Genomic DNA, 20,381 nt, shown 5'->3' with positions numbered 1-20,381 from the left:
ATCACTGTGGGGCCTAAGAAGGTTTCAACAGTGAAAATCATTATTCTTATTGTTTCTTGTGGTGTGGTCCACTGGAGCTGTGGATATGCTTTAATTTTGGGATTTACCCCTAAAATAAACTAGAAAAATGAATGGACGGCGTGGATAAATCACATACATTCACGGTGGGCCCAGAAAGTTTACTCAGTACGCTGAAGCGCACCATGCGCCTGTTTGCTTCCGCTGAAGCATAAAAAAAAAAAGGTAAAAAGAAAAAAAAAAAAGGGTTTCATCTGCGAAGAGGGTTTTCCGGCGAAAAGGGGCGATTTTCGATGGTTTCAAACAATCTCCCGAAATCTCTGATTTTTCGCCGAAATCATGTATCTGTGAATCACACGAGATGAGCGCTGTCGATTGCTGCTCATGAGATTCTTTGCTTCCGAGTTCCGATCAACCATCAACCAGGTATTACCGAAATCAAAAGTTTATTTTTCGATTTTTACCTATTTTGTCGGAAAAAATCAAAGATTATCGAAGATATCGCCGATATTTTGCCGATAATCCAGAGAGAAACGAAAAATGGGGGTTTCGGTGTCGCTAGTCTCGCTAGTCTAGCGACACCGACATTATCGGCGATATTATCGACATTTCGTCAACAACGCGAACACTGCCCGACATAGCACATGCAGTTGTTGCCATTATGAGCAGGTTTCCTGCCAATCTCGGCAAAGAGCATTGGGCTACCGTAAAGTGGATTCTTAGGTATCTAAAAGGAACTTCCAAGATGTATTTTTGTTTTGGAAATGGTAATCCAAAGATAGTGGGATTCGCAAATGCAGATTTGGGAGGAGATATGGATTCAGGGAAGTCCACCTCAGGTTACTTGTTTACATTTGCAGGGGGAGTAGTTTCATGGCAGTCTATGTTGCAAAAATGTATTTCGCTCTCTAGTACTGAAGCCAAGTATATTGCAGTGACAGAGGCATGTAAGGAGATGTTGTGGATGAAGAGTATCATCCAGGATTTGAGCATCAAACAGAAGAGTTTGTGGTTAATTGTGATAGTAAAGGTGCTATACATTTAACCAAAAATCCAGCATATCACTCCAGGACAAAGCACATTGATTTGCATATCATTGGAAACAAGATGTGCTAAAGTAGGGTTGGTGGAGCTGAAGAAAATTCATACAGATAATCCATCAAATATGATAACAAAGGCATTGCCAAAATGCAAGGTTGAGCATTCCCAAGTTGTGACAGGGCTTGATGGATGAGCATTGAGTTTGTTGGATTAATCGGTATGCAAGGTTGTGGCCTCACTTCATGAGTTTGGAGGGAGAGATTATTGGGTATGGTCCATCCTCATGTGTGAGCCACTCACTTTTAGATGAGTGGAGTACTTGAGTCATGTGTTATGTTCTTCACATGTCTCTCTCTCTCTCTCTCTCTCTCTCTCTCTCTCTCTCTCTACATATGTGTGCGTCTCTACATGTGTGAGGTTCTTACATAAGAAGTGACTGAGAATTGTAGAGAGGGGTGTGTATGAGAGAAGGGGGGGAAAAAAAAAAAACTAGAGAAACTTGGTTTTCCTCTTGCATCAAGAGAGACTCTAGAAAGGGGTTTTTTTGTATAGCTGGGAAGAAGATCCTCAAGCTAAGGTTGAAAGAAAGCTTGTAATCCTCAAACATTGCATAGTGGATTCTTCCTTGACAGCCCCATGGTTTTTCCTTCTTGGATTGAGAAGGTTTTCCATGTAAAATTGGTGTACATCTTTTTCTTTCTTTATCCTTTAATTTTCTTTCCATTTTACACTTGTTATGCCTATTGTGGTTTTGTAGGTTGGTTTGCACTATTGTTTAGAGTATCATGATATTATCAAAATGTCCCCGATATTACTCATATCTCCAGCTCGACGATACTGATAACACTAGTAGCGATACTGATAACATTAGTAGTATCATAAATTCCAAGTATCGGCGGTGTATCGCTAAGTATCGTGATGCAGGACGCATGCATGTGGCTAAATAATCAAGTGAGATCACTCAACGACTTAATCTAAATAATTAAAAATTACAAACTATGCTAAATCATCATACATATTGAGAATCGAGCATTTGAGTATGAGAATTCCAAGCCACATGTGTAATAACCACGCATTGCATGACCATTAAAACAAACTAATAGGATTTTATGGATGTAGAAACACCCAATTAGCATAGGAACTAATTTACTTCAAAGGGAAGCTATTACTAATTAGAGTTTGCTCAATTAGGGTTTAGGTTAACCTAGGGTTCATGGGATTTAGGGAAAAACTGAAATTAGGGCTTAAGTTGCTTAATTGGAAAAAAGGATTTGGGATGTTCAAGTCTTAATTGATGGGAATTGTAGAATTGGAGGGTGCGGTGTTTGGAAATTGGGGTCAATTAGGGAATAGAAATCTAGGGTTTAGATGGTTTGGGAAGGTTGGGAATTGGGGATCTAGGGTTTAGGTTAGGGTTAAAGTATAGGGTTCAAGGGGTTTTTATGGGGAAATAAAGAGGAATCAAGGGAGATGTAGGGCTGACCGTATAGCCAGCTATGACGGCTCACACACATGGCCGTACGGTCACACGTGTGGACTGTTTTGGCTAGGGTTTGGTGATTTCAAAGGTTTGGGTTAATGTGGATGATGAAAAGAAGGAAGGGATTCAGGTGGGTATAGATCAAAAGGGTGGAGGAAAGAGATGAAAGTGTGCAAAGAATACCTCTTTGGACAGAGAAAAGAGAATATGGAAAATAGGGAAGCCTCGCACCTCCATCAAAGAGGAATGGCTTCACACCAAACCTACTATCCAAATCACTTGGAAGCAATCTTCAAGTCACATCAAGAAAGAGAGAACTTGGGAGTTGCCCAATACTCCTCAGAATGTAGCTCATGATGATACGGGCCCAATGGGCCCCATGTATGGGTCATCTAGTCAAAGAGATACCGGTGCCCTCCTCTTCGCGTAACTAGGATGGATGACACGCGAATGTCCTCATCAACTCCTCTTGGCTGAGAAGAGTCCGCCTTTGGCAGACTAAAGCTCATGTATCGCTAAAGGATATCCAAGTCTAAACACTAAAGCTCTATCTCGGTGATCCGCATGCTGTCGGAAATCGGCCTATTCCTCCACTTGACGAGCAATTTCTGAAATCCCCCATGGCGGATGGAGACCACTTGCTCCTCTAATATGTCTTCAATTTGTTCACTTCTAGCAGGTAAGGAAGGTAAGGGTGGTAAGGGCTAGGGCAATGGATCAGGTAACGGCCATGGATTAGGGGATAGGTCAGGATCACTACTATCAGGGTCCAGGTGAGGGTTTGAATATGGGCCAAAAGGTGAAGTAGTAGACCCTTATACTATACTAGATCTTCCACATTGAAAGTAGAGCTAATTCCCACAGTAGGTGGAAGGTCACATACGCATTATGATCGAATTTCTCTAGTATTTTGTATGGTCCTGCACTACATGCTTGTAATTTCTTAACGACTCCCTGTGGAAACCGTACAGGCTTCATACAAACCATCACAGTCTCCTACTTGAAATTCTTGAAATATGCGATGAGAATCAGCAAGTACTTTGTACTTTTCATTACTTAGATTTATTCGCTTCCTGATCTCACTCTGCAAGTCATGAATGTAGCATGCAAATGCATGTGCAGCCTCTGAGGGCGTATGGGACACTGACATGGGTATGAGATCTCCATAGGCTTCTTAGGTTTATATCCATGCACAACTTCAAATGGACTCATGCCTATGGACCTATTGATGAAACTGTTATATGTTAACTCAACTACAGGAAAAACGGTGTCCTAAGTCCCGATGTGATCTCCCACAAGGCATCTAAGCAGATTTCCAAAACTCTTATTAACAACCTCAGTTTGTCCGTCTGTCTGGGGATGATAGGTTGACGATAACTGAAGTCTCATTCCCATCATTTGCTACAGTGTCTTCCAAAAATAGCTCATAAAGTGCAAATCGCGGTCAGACACTATGGTCTTAGGTATATCATATAAGCATACCACCTCCCCAAAAAAGAAATTTGCAATATTGGAGGTGTCCGGCGTTTTAGAGCACAGAATGAAGTGGGCCATCTTGGAAATTTGATCTACTACAACGAAGATGGAATCATGTTTCTTGATAGTCTTCGGTGCCTAACACGAAATCCATATTGATATCTTGTCACGGAGCATGTAGCACTGGCAAAGGCATATACAATCCCATATTTTGCTTCGCCAGTTGACAAGTCTTGCACTGCCTAATGATCTTGGCTACATCTCGGTTGAGACTTAGCCAGTAGAATCTATCTTCCATAAAGGCGATGGTCTTGTCCCTCCCAAAATGACTAGCTACTCCATCAACATTCCCAAACTAGAAAATCACATAGGGATGTACGAGGGATGCAGAGTTTGTCACCTTTAAATAGGAAGTCATCAATGATGACAAACCCACAATTGTCTCTCGACTGACCATTCCCCAGTGACGCATATGACTCTCCAAAATCTAGGCACATAGGAAACTCACCCTTTAGTTGCCCAAACGTAGTCACTTCTACACTCATACTCTAGAGTAGCACCACTCGACAACTAAGGGCATCGGCTGGTTTATTCTCAACCTCAGCCTTGGGTTTAAGAACGAAAGTGTGTTCCTGAAGAACTTGAACCAATTTAGCATGCCTAAGGTTCAGTTTCTTCTAGGAATTAAGGTGGCGCAAGGCCTCATTATCGGAGAATAACATGAATTCTTATAGTAACAAATAATGACACTAATGGCGCAAGTATTGAACAACCGCATAGAACTCTGTCATAAGTGGAATACCATTGTTTAGCTTCATTTAGCTTCTCACTAAAATAAGCTATTAGATGTCCTTCTTAGCTTAGTACCCCACCTACACCAACACCCAACGCATCACATGCAACTTCAAAGACTTTGGAGAAGTTAGGAAGACGCATGAGACGAGCTCCTGTCATCTTAACTTTTATCTCCTTAAAGGTCTTAGAGGTTGCATTAGTCCATTGGAACTTTCCTTTTCGTATACAATCGGTGATGTAAGCCATAATGGAGCTAAACCCTCTAATGAACCACCTATAGAATATGGCTAAGCCGTGAAAGTTGCGCACATCATGAATACTCTGCGGTTCAGGCCAACTGACAAAGGCTTTTTTAAATTTCTCAAATCCACTAACATTCCCTCCAATGACACAATAAACCCTAAAAAAATAATTCTATCTGTCATGAAGGAACATTTCTTAAGGTTGGCATTGCTTTTCAGTCCTAAGAATCCTGTAGACTTGTCTCAAGTGGTTGAGATGTTGCTCCTTAGATGTACTATAGATGAGAATATCGTCAAAGTACACCACTAGGAACTTCCCTATGAAAGGTCTCAACACTTGGGTCATCACCCTTGTAAATGTGCTTGGAGTGTTGGTGATGCAGGACCGATGCATGAACCAATTAACTTGTGAGATCAAGTAGCCGAATTAAGATATTTAACGAAAAAAAAAAAAGAAAAAAAAGAAGAAAAAAAAGAAGCAAGCATCGCTATAATAATCACAAATATCATGAAAATCAAAAGAGCATCACGCATAAGCCTAACCTAAGCAACCAACATCATAACTCATTAAATGAAAAGAAATTAGGATGTAATGGATGTAGGGACATCCAATTAGCATAGGGTATAGTTTATTTAAAAATAGGAAACCCAATACAACCTAGGGTGAAAATTAGGGGTCGTTTGGACGGATGGATTCAGGGGTATTACGGTGTAGTGGATGGGATTTGCCCGTCCACTCCAACATTGTACGGCCGCGAAGGTGTTTGGCCCGGCAAGGAGATAAGGCCGATGGGATTCGCCAGATCTTCTGCTGGATTTGGCATGGGATTGTAATCTCGTCTCTCTCTCTCTCTCTCTCTCTCTCTCTCTCTCTCTCTCTCTCTGGATTGCGCCTCGAGCCCAATCCCAATCCTTTCCGCAGTCATTCGTACGGCCAGAGAGATGGGATTGAAGAGGGTTCTGTGGCGGGAGTGGTGGCAGGAGGTATTTTTCACGCCCTTTCTTCGTTGTTTTATATTCTCTTCTTTTTTATTCATCCTGGCCATTACACTAGTGGGGGAAGATAATGTTGCTAGCAAAGGTACGACTTCTCCCTTCCTCCGGCATGCAATGCTCTTCATACCCTAGAAATCCTACATGCATGTTAGCCACCCTGGCTGTGGCAGGGCCTAGGTCTTCCATCATGCATGTCCGATTTGATACGGTTCTGCCATGACTTCTATTACCACTGTTTGAGCTCAAAATCGATGTGGAAAAAACACAATTATGGGATGTCTTCTGTTTACAGAGGTGGTGGTTTCTGGAATTTGGGGGTTTTATGATATCTAATTTCTCCTTATTTTGGAATACAGAAATTGGGCGTTTGTGGATTTTTATGCTTCTCTGTTAATTTTCAAATGGATTTTGACATCCTCATAATGTGTTTGGACTTCAAAGACGCCGTTGCAGTAGATGGTTTTGATTTTCCTAATTAATTTGGGAAATGATATCTGGATTTTGGGGGTTTTGTGAAATATCAATCGTACTGTTCATTTCCTCTGTAGAAATCCCAAATATTCTAGATTTTCAATGTTTTTGGCTTAATCACCTACTCGATTTTGGCATCACACCACCCGACTGTAGTTGTTAGTTACAAACTTGGGTTAAAACTGGATGCTCTTGTATTTACAGTTAATCTCTAATTTGACACTGTTCATTTCTCTCTGATATATTGCTCTCATTTCGAACTATAGGGTCCATTATGATTGTTGGATGCCAATTTCTTTATATAGTTCACCTGAGAGTGTTCGATTCCAATAGATACACATAGTTGTATACGTGGATTACTACAGAACTATACACTGATATTGGTCTGCTAATGGTAGAAATATTTTTTGGGAAAACTGTTGGTTACTCGCAGCGAGGTCATTGAACTGCAAGCCATGGATTAGTTAAAGATCACTGGTATGGTCCTCTCATTTTCCGGTTTTCCAAATATCATTCATAGCAATCACCCATTTCTCACTGTTAGAAGTTTCGCTTTGGTGTTTATTAGCTTTCTACAGTTTTCTTAAATGTCTTCTTGTTATGGAACATGACACAGTGGCGTGTAATTGTTTTTTATTTCTATGGAACATGACACAGTTTCCTCGCTGGTTTGGATATACTCACTGGTTTCTCACTGGTTTGAATAAACATAACATGACACAGTTTTCTCATTTTCTTGTTATGGAACATTACACAGTGGCGTGTAATTATTTTTAGCTTCCAAAAGCCTCCAAACATTTTGAAGGATACCAAAACAGACGTTTCTTGTGTTTCAGAGGCTGTGTTTTTTCAAGCGCATTTTCTCTTAGGGTTTGGGTAATTTGGGAAAGTAGGAAAATTAAGAATTTTTGGTTTAGGGTTAGGGTTTCGAGGATGGAAGAAAGGAGTTTTGATATAATGATGGTGTGAAACCGGAAGGGGCAGGTGGTATTCACACATGTGGCCGTACGGTCACACGTGTGGTATGGGAGTATGGGTTTAGGTCGGTCAAGGTTTGGATTGTGGATGTGTATGGGAAAGTTAGGTTTGGGAGAAGACGAAGATCTAGGATGGGAGAATGAAGAACCTGAAGAAAATACCTGGATGGGGGAGAAAGAGAAGATGGCGTGAGGATAGATGGAGACATCGCACCGCCATTGATGAAGATTAGCCTCGCACCAATCTTCCTTCCAAATCGTATGGAAGTATCTTCAAATCGCATGAAGATGGAAGAAGAAAGCAAGAGTTGTTACCTTCTTTTTTTCCTTTTTTTCTTTTTTTCACAAAATCCAATGGGAGAATGGTCACATGCCCCCCACTTTTTATAGATCCAAGAAGTTTCAAAAATTACAATAATCCCCCTGTATTGTGAATTTTAACGAAAATAGCCCTAGTCTAAATAAAATCAACTAAAATATTCATAATGTGCCCAAATATAAAATAATAAAAAACTAAATCCTAAAATATGATAAAGTCTAAAACTGATGTGAATGATCAACAATCAATGGCCTGATCACGTGATCCATGCGATCCAATGGCCCGATTGTCGCATTCCTCCAATCCAATGGTCTGGAGTACTCCATAAAGCAGCCCATGTACATCTTTCCAGTGTGGGGTCTTCCAGATGCTTGCACATGCACATGGGGTCTTCAGCACAATCATAGATACTCTCGCCTAGCCACAGGAAAATCGGTGTGACCCACCTCCTCTGATACGTACGCAAGGGCGTACGTGACGTGATGTCCTCATCAACTCTCCTCGGCTGAGAAGAGTTCACCTCTGGCGGACTAAAACTTCTGTAGCGCTCCAAAATGTCTGGATCTAAATGTTGAACTCATCCTCAGTAATCCACGTACCGTTTGAAATCGGCCTGTGCTTCCACTTGACAAGAAATTTCTGAACTCCATGTCGAGTGGAAACTGCTTGTGCATCCAGTATGTCTTCTATCTGTTCGCTTCAAGTAGGCAAGGAAGGTATCAAAAGGTGAAGTAGCAAGACCCTTGTAATGTACTAGATCTTCCACATTAAAAGTAAAACTAATTCCTATGGTAGGTGGAAGGTCTACCACATACACATTAAGACCCGGTTTCTACATTATTTTGTATGGTCCTACACTACACGCTTGTAACTTTTCAACGGCCCTATGTGGGAACCGTTTAGGCCTCATGCGAACCATGACATAATCTCCCACTTGGAATTCATGAAACGTGCGATGAGAATCAGCAAACACTTTATATTTTTCATTACTTACATTAATTCGCTTCCTGACCTCACTATGGAACTCATGTATGTGACGTGCAAACTCATGTGCGGACTTAGATGGCCCATGGGATACAGACATAGGTATGAGATCTATGGGTTTACTAGGTTTGTAGCCATGCACAACCTCAAATGAACTCATGCATATGGACCTATTGATGGAACTATCGTGTGCTAACTTAGCTATAGGCAAAACGGCATCCCAAGTTCGGACGTGATCACCCATAAGACATCTAAGCAGATTTCTAACTCCTATTGACAACTTCAGTTTGACCATCTATTTGAGGGTGATAGGCAGATGAAATTCGAAGCCTTGTTCCCATCATGTGCCATAGTGTCTTCCAAAAATAGCTCATAAAGCGTACATCACAGTCAGACACTATGGTCTTAAGTAGACCATGTAAATGCACTACCTCCCCAAAGAAAAGCTTGGCCACATTGGAGGCATCAGACTTTTCAAGCACAGAATGAAATGGTCCATTTTAGAAAAACGGCCCACAACGACAAATACAGAATCGTGTTTCTTGATAGTTTTTCGTAAGCCTAACACGAAATCCATACTAATATCCTGCCACGGAGCATGGGGTACTGGCAAAGACGTATACAATCCTATATTTTGCTTCATCTACTTTGTCAATTGACAAGGCCTGCATTGCCCAACAATCTTGGCTACATCTCGCTTGAGACTTGGCCAATAAAATCTATCCTCCACAAGGACAATGGTCTTTTCCCTTCCCAAATGACCGGCTACCCCTCCTGCATGAAGTTCCTAAACTAGGAAATCATGGAGGGATGTACGGGGGATGCAGAGTCTGTCACCTTTAAATAGGAACTCATCGATGATGACAAACCCGCGACTGTCGGTTGACTGACCATCTCGTAGTGACGCATACAAATCTCCAGAGTCTGGGCATGTAGGATACTCCTCTCTCAGCCGATCAAACCCAATTACTTCCACTCTCATACTTTGGAGAAGCACCATCCGACGACTAAGGGCATCAGCAGGTTTGTTCTCGACCCCAGCCTTATGTTTAAGAACGAAAGAGTATTCCCAAAAGAAATTGGACCCATTTAGCATGCCTAGGGTTTAGTTTTTTTTTTTTTTTTTGGAACTGAGGTAACATAAGACCTCATGGTTAAAGAACAAGACAAATTCTTACGGTAATAAATAATGCCGCGAACGATGCAAGGATTGAACGACCGCATATAAGTCTGTCATAGGTGGAATATCGTTGCTTTGCCTCATTCAACTTCTCACTAAAATAAGCAACGGGGTGCCCTTCCTGACAGAGCATGCCACCTATGCCTACCCCAGATGTGTCACATGCGACCTCAAAGACTTTAGAAAAGTCTGGAAGGCGCATGACAATGGCTTCGCTCATCTTGCCCTTCATCTCCTTAAAAGCTCTAGAGGCAGCTTTAGTCCATACAAACTCCCCTTTCTTGATGCAATCCATGATGGGAGCTATAATGGAGCTAAATCTTCTAATGAACTACCTATGAAAAGTTGTTAAGCCATGAAAGCTTCGCACCTCATGAATATTGTGCGGTTCAAGCCATTCAACTATGGCATGGACTTTCTCGATGTCCGCTCTCATGCCCTCTGATGATACGATGAACCCTAAGAAGATGATGCTCTTTGATATAAATGTACACTTCTTAAGGTTAGCGTATAGCTTTTCAGTTCTGAGGACCCTGCAAACTTGCCTCAAATGGTGGAGGTGTTGTTCTTTTAATGTGCTATAGATAAGAATGTCATCAAAATACATCACAAGGAACTTACCCATAAAGGGTCTCAACACCTGGGTCATCACTCTCATAAATGTGCTCGGGGCATTAGTCAAGCCAAAGGGCATAACTAGCCACTCGTACAGCCTATCCTTCGTCTTAAAGGTTGTTTTCCACTCATCTCTTGAGCTTATATGTATTTGGTGACACCCGCTCTTGAGGTCAATCTTTAAAAAGATCGTGGCACCCGCCATCATATTTAACATATCATCAAGATGCGGTATGGGAAACAGGTACTTGACAGTGATTTTATTGATGGCTCGACTATCCACACACATGCGCCACATGACATCTTTCTTGGGTGTGAGAAGCAATGGCATGGCACACGGACTCATACTCTCTTGAATGATGCCCTTTCTGAAGAGCTCATTTACTTGCCACTTTAACTCCGCATGCTCCGTAGGATTCATTCGATAATGAGGAAAGTTTGATAAAGTCGACCCAGGGACAAGATCAATGACATGTTGGATGTCCCTCATGGGTGGAAGCTTATCTGGTAAGTCCTTTGGAAATACATCGTGAAACTCATCCATAATTGGCTTCGCCTCAGGGGGGTCCCTCTACACTAACCTTGGGTGTAACTTCTCTCATCACTAAGGCATACACTATCGAATCTACCTTAGTATCTCTCTCAAACTCCTTGGCGTTGATTACATGGAGAGACTTAGGTTGGGATTTCCCCACATCCCTTGGGTTACTCGACTTCCCCTCAGTTTTTTTCTCCGCATTGCTTTTTGGTGGGAGAGGAACTAGAGATAAATTTTTTCCTTATTTCATGAATGAACATACATTTGAGTGGCCGTATATCGTCACATCGTGGTCAAATAGCCAAGGTTGTCCTAAAATGATGTGTCCAACGTCCATAGGTAAGACGTCACACCATAGCAAATCTGAATATGATCCAAAATTAACAGGCATGAGACATCGCTGGGTAACAGGCATGGAAGATGCATCCACCCATGACACTCTATAGGGCTGAGGGTGCGGTTCAGGTTTCAACCCCAAACGGGACAAAGTGCTAGTGGAGACCACATTGGTACAACTGCCACTATCGACGATCATCTTGCAATTCTTCTCTCCACATTTTGCATAAGTGTAAAATATCGTAGTCTGACGCCAATCATCATTCTCCTTAGCATTGGTCAAGGCGCCCCTAACTACTGCAAGTGGTGTGGTCTCTCTTCTTCTTCTTCTACTTCTTCATCACCAGCACCATTGATGTTGGGCTGATAAAATTCTTCTTCAAAATCGCCACGTTCATCTCCTTCTTCCTCACCATCATCAATTATCAGGGCTTTGTTCCTTTCTTTCGAGGGACATTAATGTGCAAAGTGACCAATTCCATAGCAATTAAAGCATCACGTTTGCTCACCTCCCTTGAGCTAGCACTTGCTATCACCTTTTCTTTGACATCTCTAGGGTTGTGTTGGGACCCAACTTAAGGTCTAGATTGACTCCCCATGTTAGGCTTAGCCCCTTGAGAGTAAGTCTTGACACTTGGATCCCAAGAGTCATAACGCTTACGAACTAGTGCCTTAAAGTAGTAGTATTTAATGTCTTGCACCACTTGGTACATGTGCTCCAATATACCAACATCACTAGAATAAAGTTCTCGTTGGATCTCAAATCGGAAGCCCATCCTGAATTTGGACAATGTAACCATCGGGTCCTCAATGTCACATCGCATCATGTACTCCTCAAACTTAGTGATGTAAACTGGAACGGTCATGGATCCCTGACGCAAAGCCTACCACTGGTTTTGGAGCCTCTGACGATAAGAAAGAGGGAGATATTTTTCTTTAAGGACCTCTTTCATCTCGGCCCAGTGCGCAACTGTGGGCTCTCCTTTCCTTTCAATTTTACGCTCCATGTTGGTCCAAAAAAGTTTGGCCTGGCCCACCAACTTCATCTTGAAAAATATCACTCGACGGGCATCAGACATATCATACCACTCAAAATAGTGGTTCATGACTACCAACCAATCAAGGAATGCTTTGGGGTCCAAGCGACCATTAAAATGGGGGGTATCAACTTTCACACCTTTCATGACTTGGGCATCTAAATTATAACAGTCATAAGGCTCCTCATATGGTGGTAGCACGTATGCTCGACCATGGCCAACGCCTTGGCCACGGTCATGCTCCCGCCTATCAACTTGATTTCCAGCCTAAGATTGAACGTCTTCCCAAGTGTTGAGGTTTGCCTGTAAGGAGGCCTTAAGTTGATTGACATGCGCATTGGTCACGGTTAATTAAACGGCAATGGTTCTACTATGCACTTCAATGGTCATCAAACAGTTATTGATAACATTAAGGGCCTCAGCAATGTACTCTTGATTCATAGTGGGGTGTAGACCAAAACCATGTCCTGAACGAGTGGGCATACACAAGGAAACTCTAAAAGGAAACCCTATACGTGACTCTAACTTAGATGTGATCCCTTTATCTCATAGCCCAGGCCTCACATCTCATGGGATAGGACCTTGGCCGAACCCCCCTCGTGGGCCCCAAATCACATGGGTACCACCTCACACGGGCCGCCCACCCCGAGTGTGCCCCTGCATCCCACAGGCAACCCCACTCAAGCCCAATGTGAAAATGCCCCTGCATTGATCACCCTCAGTGAGGAGTCTCAAACACAAGACCTCCCGCTCTAATACTACTTTGATGCAGGATAATTAGCCACTTGCTCCAAAAGCTCAAACTATTAGAGCATGGTGAATCAATCCCTTTATCTCATAGCCCAGGCTCCACATCCCATGGGTTAGGGCCTAGGCTGAACCCCCCTCGTGGGCCCCACATCACATGGGGCCCACCTCACACGAGCCACCCACCTTACACGGGCCGCCCACCCCGAGTGTGTCCCTGCATCCCACAGGCAACCCCACTCGATCCCGGTGTGAAAATGCCCCCACATTAATACGAGTGGGCATACGCAAGGACACTCTAAAGGAAATCCTAGGTCCAAGGACAATGTGATGACAATGATAGTACTAACCGAAAGATCACGCTAGACATACTAACCAGAAAATTCAACAAGTCACTCTCCTCAAATATTATGTTGAAAATTCAGCAATATAGTAATCCGAGGGTGTCAAACTGAAAATTCAGCACGGGTGTAATCTGAAAATTACAAGCTGAAAATTCAGCAATGTGACAACCTGAAATTACTATGCTGAAATTTCAGCAATTGTATAAGTGGGGCCGTGAACTGAAAATTCAGCAATAAGATACTCCAACAAAATTTCAGTAATATGATCCTATATGCAATTCATACTCTGCAAACCCTAGATGTGACTCTAACCTAAATGCAACACAAAAATCCTATGCTAAACCTATTCTCTGATACCAAATTTGATGCAGGACCGATGCATGAACCAATTAACTTGTGAGATCAAGTAGCCGAATTAAGATATTTAACAAAAAAAAAAAAAAAACAAACATCGCTATAATCATCACAAATATCATGAAAATCAAAAGAGCATCATGCATAATCCTAACATAAGCTACCAATATCGTAATACAAGATCATTAAATAAAAAAGAAACTATGATCTAATGGATGTAGGGACATCCATTTAGCATAGGGTATAGTCTATTTCAAAATAGACAGCCCAATACAACCTAGGGTGAAAATTAGAGTTTGAGTAATTTGAGAAAGTAGGAAAATTAGGAATTTTAGGTTTAAGGTTAGGGTTTCGGGGATGAAAGAAATGGGTTTTGATATAATAATGGTGTGAAAGCAAAAGGGGCATGTGGGATTCACACATGTGGCCGTACAGTCACACGTGTGGCGTGGGAGGAAGGGTTTAGGTCGGTTAGGGTTTGGATTGTGGATGGGTATGGGAAAGTTGAGTTTGGGAAAAGACGAAGATCTGTGTTGGGTGAATGAAGAACCTAAAGAAAATACCTGGATGGGGGAGAAAGAGAAGATGACGTAGGAATAGATGGAGACCCCGAACCTCCGTTGATGAAGATAAGCCTCACACCAATCTTCCTTCCAAACGCATGAAAGTATCTTCAAATTGCATAAAGATGGAAGAAGAAAGCAAGAACTTTTCTCCTATTTTCATCACAAAATCAAATGAGAGAGGTCACACGCCCCCCTCTTTTTATAGATCTAAAAGTTATAAAATTACAATAATCCCCATCTTGTGAATTTTAACGAAAATAGCCCTAGTCTAAATAAATCAACCAAAATATTCATAATGTGTCCAAATATAAAATTATTAAAAACTAAATCTTAAAATATGATAAAGTCTAAAACTTATGTGGACGATCAACGATCAATGGCCCAATCATGTGATTCATGCGATCCAATGGCCTGATCGTCGCGTCCCTCCAATCCAATGATCTGGATTACTCCATAAAGCAGCTCATGTGCATCTTTTCAGTGTGGGGTCTTCCAGATGCTCGCACATGCACATGGGGTCTTCAGCACGATCACGGGTACTCGCCTAGCCACAGAGAAATCAGTGCAGCCCGCCTCATCCTTTGATACGTATGCAAGGGCATACGTGATGTGATGTCCTCATCAATTGGTCAAGACAAAGGGTGTGACTTACCACTCGTAAAGCCCATCTTTCATTTTAAACGTTGTTTTCCACTCATCTCCTGGGTGTATACGGATTTGATGACACCAACTCTTGAGATCAATCTTTGAGAAGATGGTGACACCCAACATCATGTCTAGCATATTATCAAGACGCGGTATGGGAAACTGGTACTTGACCGTGATCTTATTAATGGCTTTACTGTCCACACACATGCGCCACGTGCCACCTTTCTTGGGTGTGAGAGGGGCGGGCACAACACATGGGTTTATGCTTTCCTAAATGAATCCTTTCCTCGGGAGCTCCTTAGCTTGCATCTTTAATGCCATGTGCTCTGTGGGATTCATTCAGTAATGCGGGAGGTTAGGTAGAGTTAACTCTGGGACAAGATCAATCGCATGTTGTATGTCCCACATAGGTGGGAGCTCATCTGGGAAGTCATTAGGAAAAACATCCTTAAATTCTTCCATCATCAGACTCACTTCACGTGGCAACTCTACATCAACCTGGGGTGTAACTTCCTTAACCATCAAGGCACACACCTCAGGATTAGTCTTAGTCTCTTTCTTAATTTCTTTTGTGTTTATAATATGCAAAGACTTGGACTGGGGTTTCTTCACATCCTTCTGATCACCCCTCTTGACATTTTCTTTCTTATCTAGGGTGCTCTTGGGCGGGAGAGGGTTCAAGACAATCCTCTTGCCTTCATATATAAACGAATACGTATTCAAGAGACCGAATAGTGTTGTGTCTCTATCATACAACCAAAGCCTACCCAAGATGATGTGTCCGACATCCATAGGCACCACATCACATCGCAGTTTGTCTTTGTAAGATCCAAACCATATAGGGATAAGACACTGCTAGGACACTGGAATGGAGGATGCGTCAACCCAGGCAACACGATATGGTTGAGGATGAGAAACAAGCTTTAAAACTAGCTGAGCCACTGTGCTCGATGAGACCACATTGGTGCAATTGCTGCTATCATAATCACTTTGCAACTCATCTCCACACTTGACATAAGTATAGAAGATGACAGTTCTACGCCAATCATCGTTCTCCTTAGCCTACATTACGGCACATCTAACTATTGCAAGTGGCATGGTCTCAATTTCCTGATCCTCTGCACCTTTGTCACTAGCACCGGTCGCATTAGGCTGATATACTTCGTATTCGTATTCGTAATCGCCCTGCTCATTTACCTCTTCTTCACATTCGCCAAGCATGAGGGTCTTGTTCCTCTCTTTCGAGAGACATTGATGTGCAAAATGACTGAATCCTTGGCAATTGAAACACCGCACTGATTTACCTCCCCTAGAGTTGGTACTTGTTATATACATTTACCCTTAACATCCCTAGGATTGGATTGAGAACCAATAAGGGCCTTGGATTGACTCCCAAAGTTAGACTTAGCTCCCTGAGGTGTAGTCTTAACATTCGAATCTCGAGAGTCAAATCGTCTCTCAAATTGCGGCTTAAGGTAGTGCTCGAGGTCTTGAACTACTTGATACATTTGTTCCAGGGTGCCAATGTCGCGAGAAAGGAGTTCTCGTTGAATGTCAATTCAGAGGCCCGTTTTAAAACGGGAGTGTAATCATCGGGCCCTTCTCAATATTACATCGCATCATGTATTCCTCGAATTTAGCGATGTAATCTGACATGGGCATTGTTCCTTGGCAAAAGGACTGACACTAGTCTAAGAGCTTTTGATGGTACGAGAGGGGGAGATACTTTTCCTTCGGAATTTCTTTCATCTCTACCTAGTGCGTGACCGGAGCAACTCCAGACCTCTCAATCTTCTGCTCCGTGTTGGTCCAAAACAATTTGTCTTGGCCCACCAATTTCATATTGGCAAACCTCACACGACGGGCATTAGATATGTCACACCACTCAAAATAGTGGTCCATGTCCGCCATCCGGTCGATGAATGCCTTGGGATCCAGATAACTGTCAAAACTAGGGGCCTCAACTTTCACGCTCTTCAAGACATGTGCATCTGAGTCATGGCGGCCATGACACTCCTTACGATGTGGTTGCACATGTGCTCCACCACAGCCAACATCTTGACCACGTCTGTGTCCACATCCTTCAACTTAACCCCCAACTTGAGATTGGACATTTTTCCCAATATTGAGGTTCTCCTAAAGGGAGGCTTCTAACTAATTGAAGCACACATTGGTCGGGGTTAGTTGGGTGACGATAGTCTTATTGTAAGCCTCAATGGCTGTAAGACAGTTATTGATAGCGTTACGAGCCTCGGCGATCTATTCTAAGTTCATGGTGGTGGGATGTAGACCAAAACTATGCCCAGAACGAGTGGGTATAATCTAGGGGTACCGAAATAACCTAGACCTGACACTCTAAGTTATGTACGATGGAGTGTAATACTATGGGGTATGATGATATGGAATGCAAACTATATGTGAACAAAAGAAATTAAAACCCTAAAATGCAAAATTTCAGCGTAAATGCCACTCTAACTTAGATGCGACAAAATAGCATATGCTAAACCTATGGCTCTGATACCAAATTTAATGCAAGATGCATGCATGTGGCTAAACAATCAAGTGAGATCAATCAGCGACTTAATCTAAATAATTAAATTTTACAAACTATGCTAAATCATTATACATATTGAGAATCGAGCATTTGACTATGAGAATTCAAGGCCACATGTGTAATAACTACGCATTGAATGACCATTAAAACACTAACTGATAGGATCTTATGGATGTAGAAGCGCCTCACAACTCCGTCGAAGAGGAATGGCTTCACACCAAACCTACTATCTAAATCACATGGAAGCAATCTTCAAGTCACATGAAGAAAGAGAGAACTTGGAATTTTTTTTTTAATGAAATCATAGAGGGAAAGAGTTGCACATCTTCCCTACATTATCTTCAAGAGCCACTAATTCCATTCGGTTATGACCTCTAGAATCGGAATATTGGAAAACCAAGGTATTCAAAATCAGTTACGTAACGGTAACAGTCATAACCGTTACACGTTACAGGGTCAAAACGGCCGTAACGGCCCCGTAATGGTCCAGTAACAACATTTTTCAAAAAATAAAAAACGGCCGTAACGGCCGATACAGGGGCTGTAATGGTTGTTATGGCCCGTATCATAATGGTAACGGTGGTGACCATTACGGCCACCGTTACCGTTTTGGAACACCTTGTGAAAAACTCATCACAAGAATGGGCCCATTATGCAATATACCACTTCCTAAAATGCCAAAGCAATTGTGTACTCACTTCATCGATGGCTATGAGTCCACCTACCTCGAAATTTCACTATGGGTGATTTGCAAATCCACCACATACCACTGCAATTAATAAATTACAAACATGTTGCTATTGCCCAGTTCCAACAAAATTCAAACAATATGTCCCCAAATGAAGGAACTTGTTTCTGTAAAGTTAGAAGTCCTGGGTTCAAAAGGTTCTGAAATTCAATCAGAAATTCAAAAATAATAATTAATTAATTAATTAATTAAATTGAAAGGGAACCTACTTACTGCTGAGGCCGATGCCCGCCTGATGAATACCCATCCGTCGACGTCCCATAAACCAACCCCCCAATCCTTACTGCTGCAATTGCCGACCTCAAGAACCCAGAATCACTCCCAAATGAATCCACATCGATCAAATCAAAGAAATCCCTCTCCAAATACCTCTCCACCAAAACTCTATTGGCATCTGAATGCGTCACAACCCATCTCCGGGTTCCACCATCTGAAACCCTAATTTCACCTGACAGATTCGACACAATGGTGTGCCTGTAATCCTCATTGGCATCATTAGCCCAGACGAAGTCCGCACCGGCCTGGCGGAGGTAGCGAAGGGAGCGGACACCGCACCCGCACATTGCGTCAAGGACACGGAGGTTTTGATTGGATCGCTTGTGGAGGGCAGCAGACAGGACCGCGAGGTCACGGCCCACTGCACTTTCAGAGCGGAAGAAGGAATCGCCGGTGTGGAATTTAAGGCCCCTTTCACTGATGAGAAGACCCCTATGGTCGTTGTTGTTATTGTTACTGCTGCTGCCGTCGTCGTGGTCAGTAATGGTGGAATGGTTTTGGAAGGGAAGAGAGAGAAGGAGAGAGAGGGTTTTGTTTCTAGGGTTGGTGTTAGGGTTTGGCGGAGAGAAAGAGAGAGATGAGATGGGTCTTGAGAGAGGGAATTGCATTTGAAAGTTTGGAGAGAGAGAGAGGGTTTTGGATTTTGTTGGCGGTTTATCCTTCTGTTTTTTTTTTTCTTTTCTTTTCTTTTCTGTTCTGTTCATGGGTTTTAGCGGGAACGGATTGAAGGGTTGTTAGGCGCACGTGTGAAAAGAGGCTGAGTGTGCAAGATCAGATACTGTTCGCTGGTTGGGTTAAAGGACGCGGATTGCGTCCTACCCCGCCCGTGTCTGGCCCGAATGGGCAGATCTGTTGGCGGGCCCACCGTGATGTATCCGTTTATCCAAGCCGTTTATCCCTTTTCTAATATCATTTTAAGGCATAATCACAAAAATGAGTCAGATCTAACACTCAAATGGACCACACCACAGATGACTCTTGCATTCAATGCAACTGACATTGAATGCTTTGTGCATTTAATGTAATGAAGCTTATTATTGGGTATGGTCCAATTGAGCGTTGGATCTGCATCATTTTTGCGTTCGTGCCTTAAAATGATAAGAGAAGAGGGATGGACGGCTTGGATAAACGGATACATCACGGTGGGCCCACCCACAGAACTGCCCATTCGGAACTTAGATACAGGCGGGGTAGGACGCAATCCGCGTCCGGATTTAAGAACCAGTGATCTAGTCAATTGAATTGAAACAGTTGATTTTTTTTTTTTCTTTTCTTTTTCTATAGTCGATCATCTGGGAAAGGATCATCACTTCCAAGTTCCAATTGAAACAGCTGGTTGTCTTGCAGCTTTCCTTTCCCTCTAACTTTCTTCAAAGGGAATGATCACTTCCGTTTTGGAGGCCCACCTATGACCTTTCCGTGGCATCCATACCAAGCATCCGGTGAATCACCTCACACTTACCGGATGCAGATTACGAACTGAGTAAACTCCGTGTGGCACAGTGTGATGTACGTGCCTTATCAACACCATCCATTCATTTTTCCAGCTCTGGGCTCAAAATTAAAGCATATTCAAAACTCAAGTGCACCGCACCACATGAACAGTAGGAATTGAATAACTGTAAAACTACTCAGGGCA

General features: G+C 42.5%; 1 protein-coding gene across 3 annotated transcripts in view; it reads right to left on the bottom strand.

Moving 5' to 3' along the window:
- Window positions 1-19,537, bottom strand: part of LOC131223808 (tRNA (guanine(26)-N(2))-dimethyltransferase) — a 44,724-nt gene extending 25,187 nt beyond the window's left edge. The window contains exons 1-2 of one of the 3 annotated variants that reach the window (XM_058219319.1): window positions 18,680-19,537; window positions 18,444-18,487 (exon numbers count right to left, since the gene is read on the bottom strand). In XM_058219319.1, the coding sequence (XP_058075302.1) occupies window positions 18,444-18,487; window positions 18,680-19,446 (811 nt within the window). In that variant the 5' untranslated portion in view covers window positions 19,447-19,537. The remainder of the gene's footprint in view (window positions 1-18,443; window positions 18,488-18,679) is intronic. The other 2 variants (XM_058219320.1, XM_058219318.1) reach the window with 2 other exon arrangements.
- Window positions 19,538-20,381: the final 844 nt, after the last annotated feature.

The sequence above is a fragment of the Magnolia sinica genome, chromosome 13, assembly GCF_029962835.1.
Source record: "Magnolia sinica isolate HGM2019 chromosome 13, MsV1, whole genome shotgun sequence".
Classification (NCBI taxonomy): Eukaryota; Viridiplantae; Streptophyta; class Magnoliopsida; order Magnoliales; family Magnoliaceae; genus Magnolia; species Magnolia sinica.
Note: the sequence above shows the minus strand (reverse complement) of the source record. Positions and strands in the feature narration are given on the sequence as shown.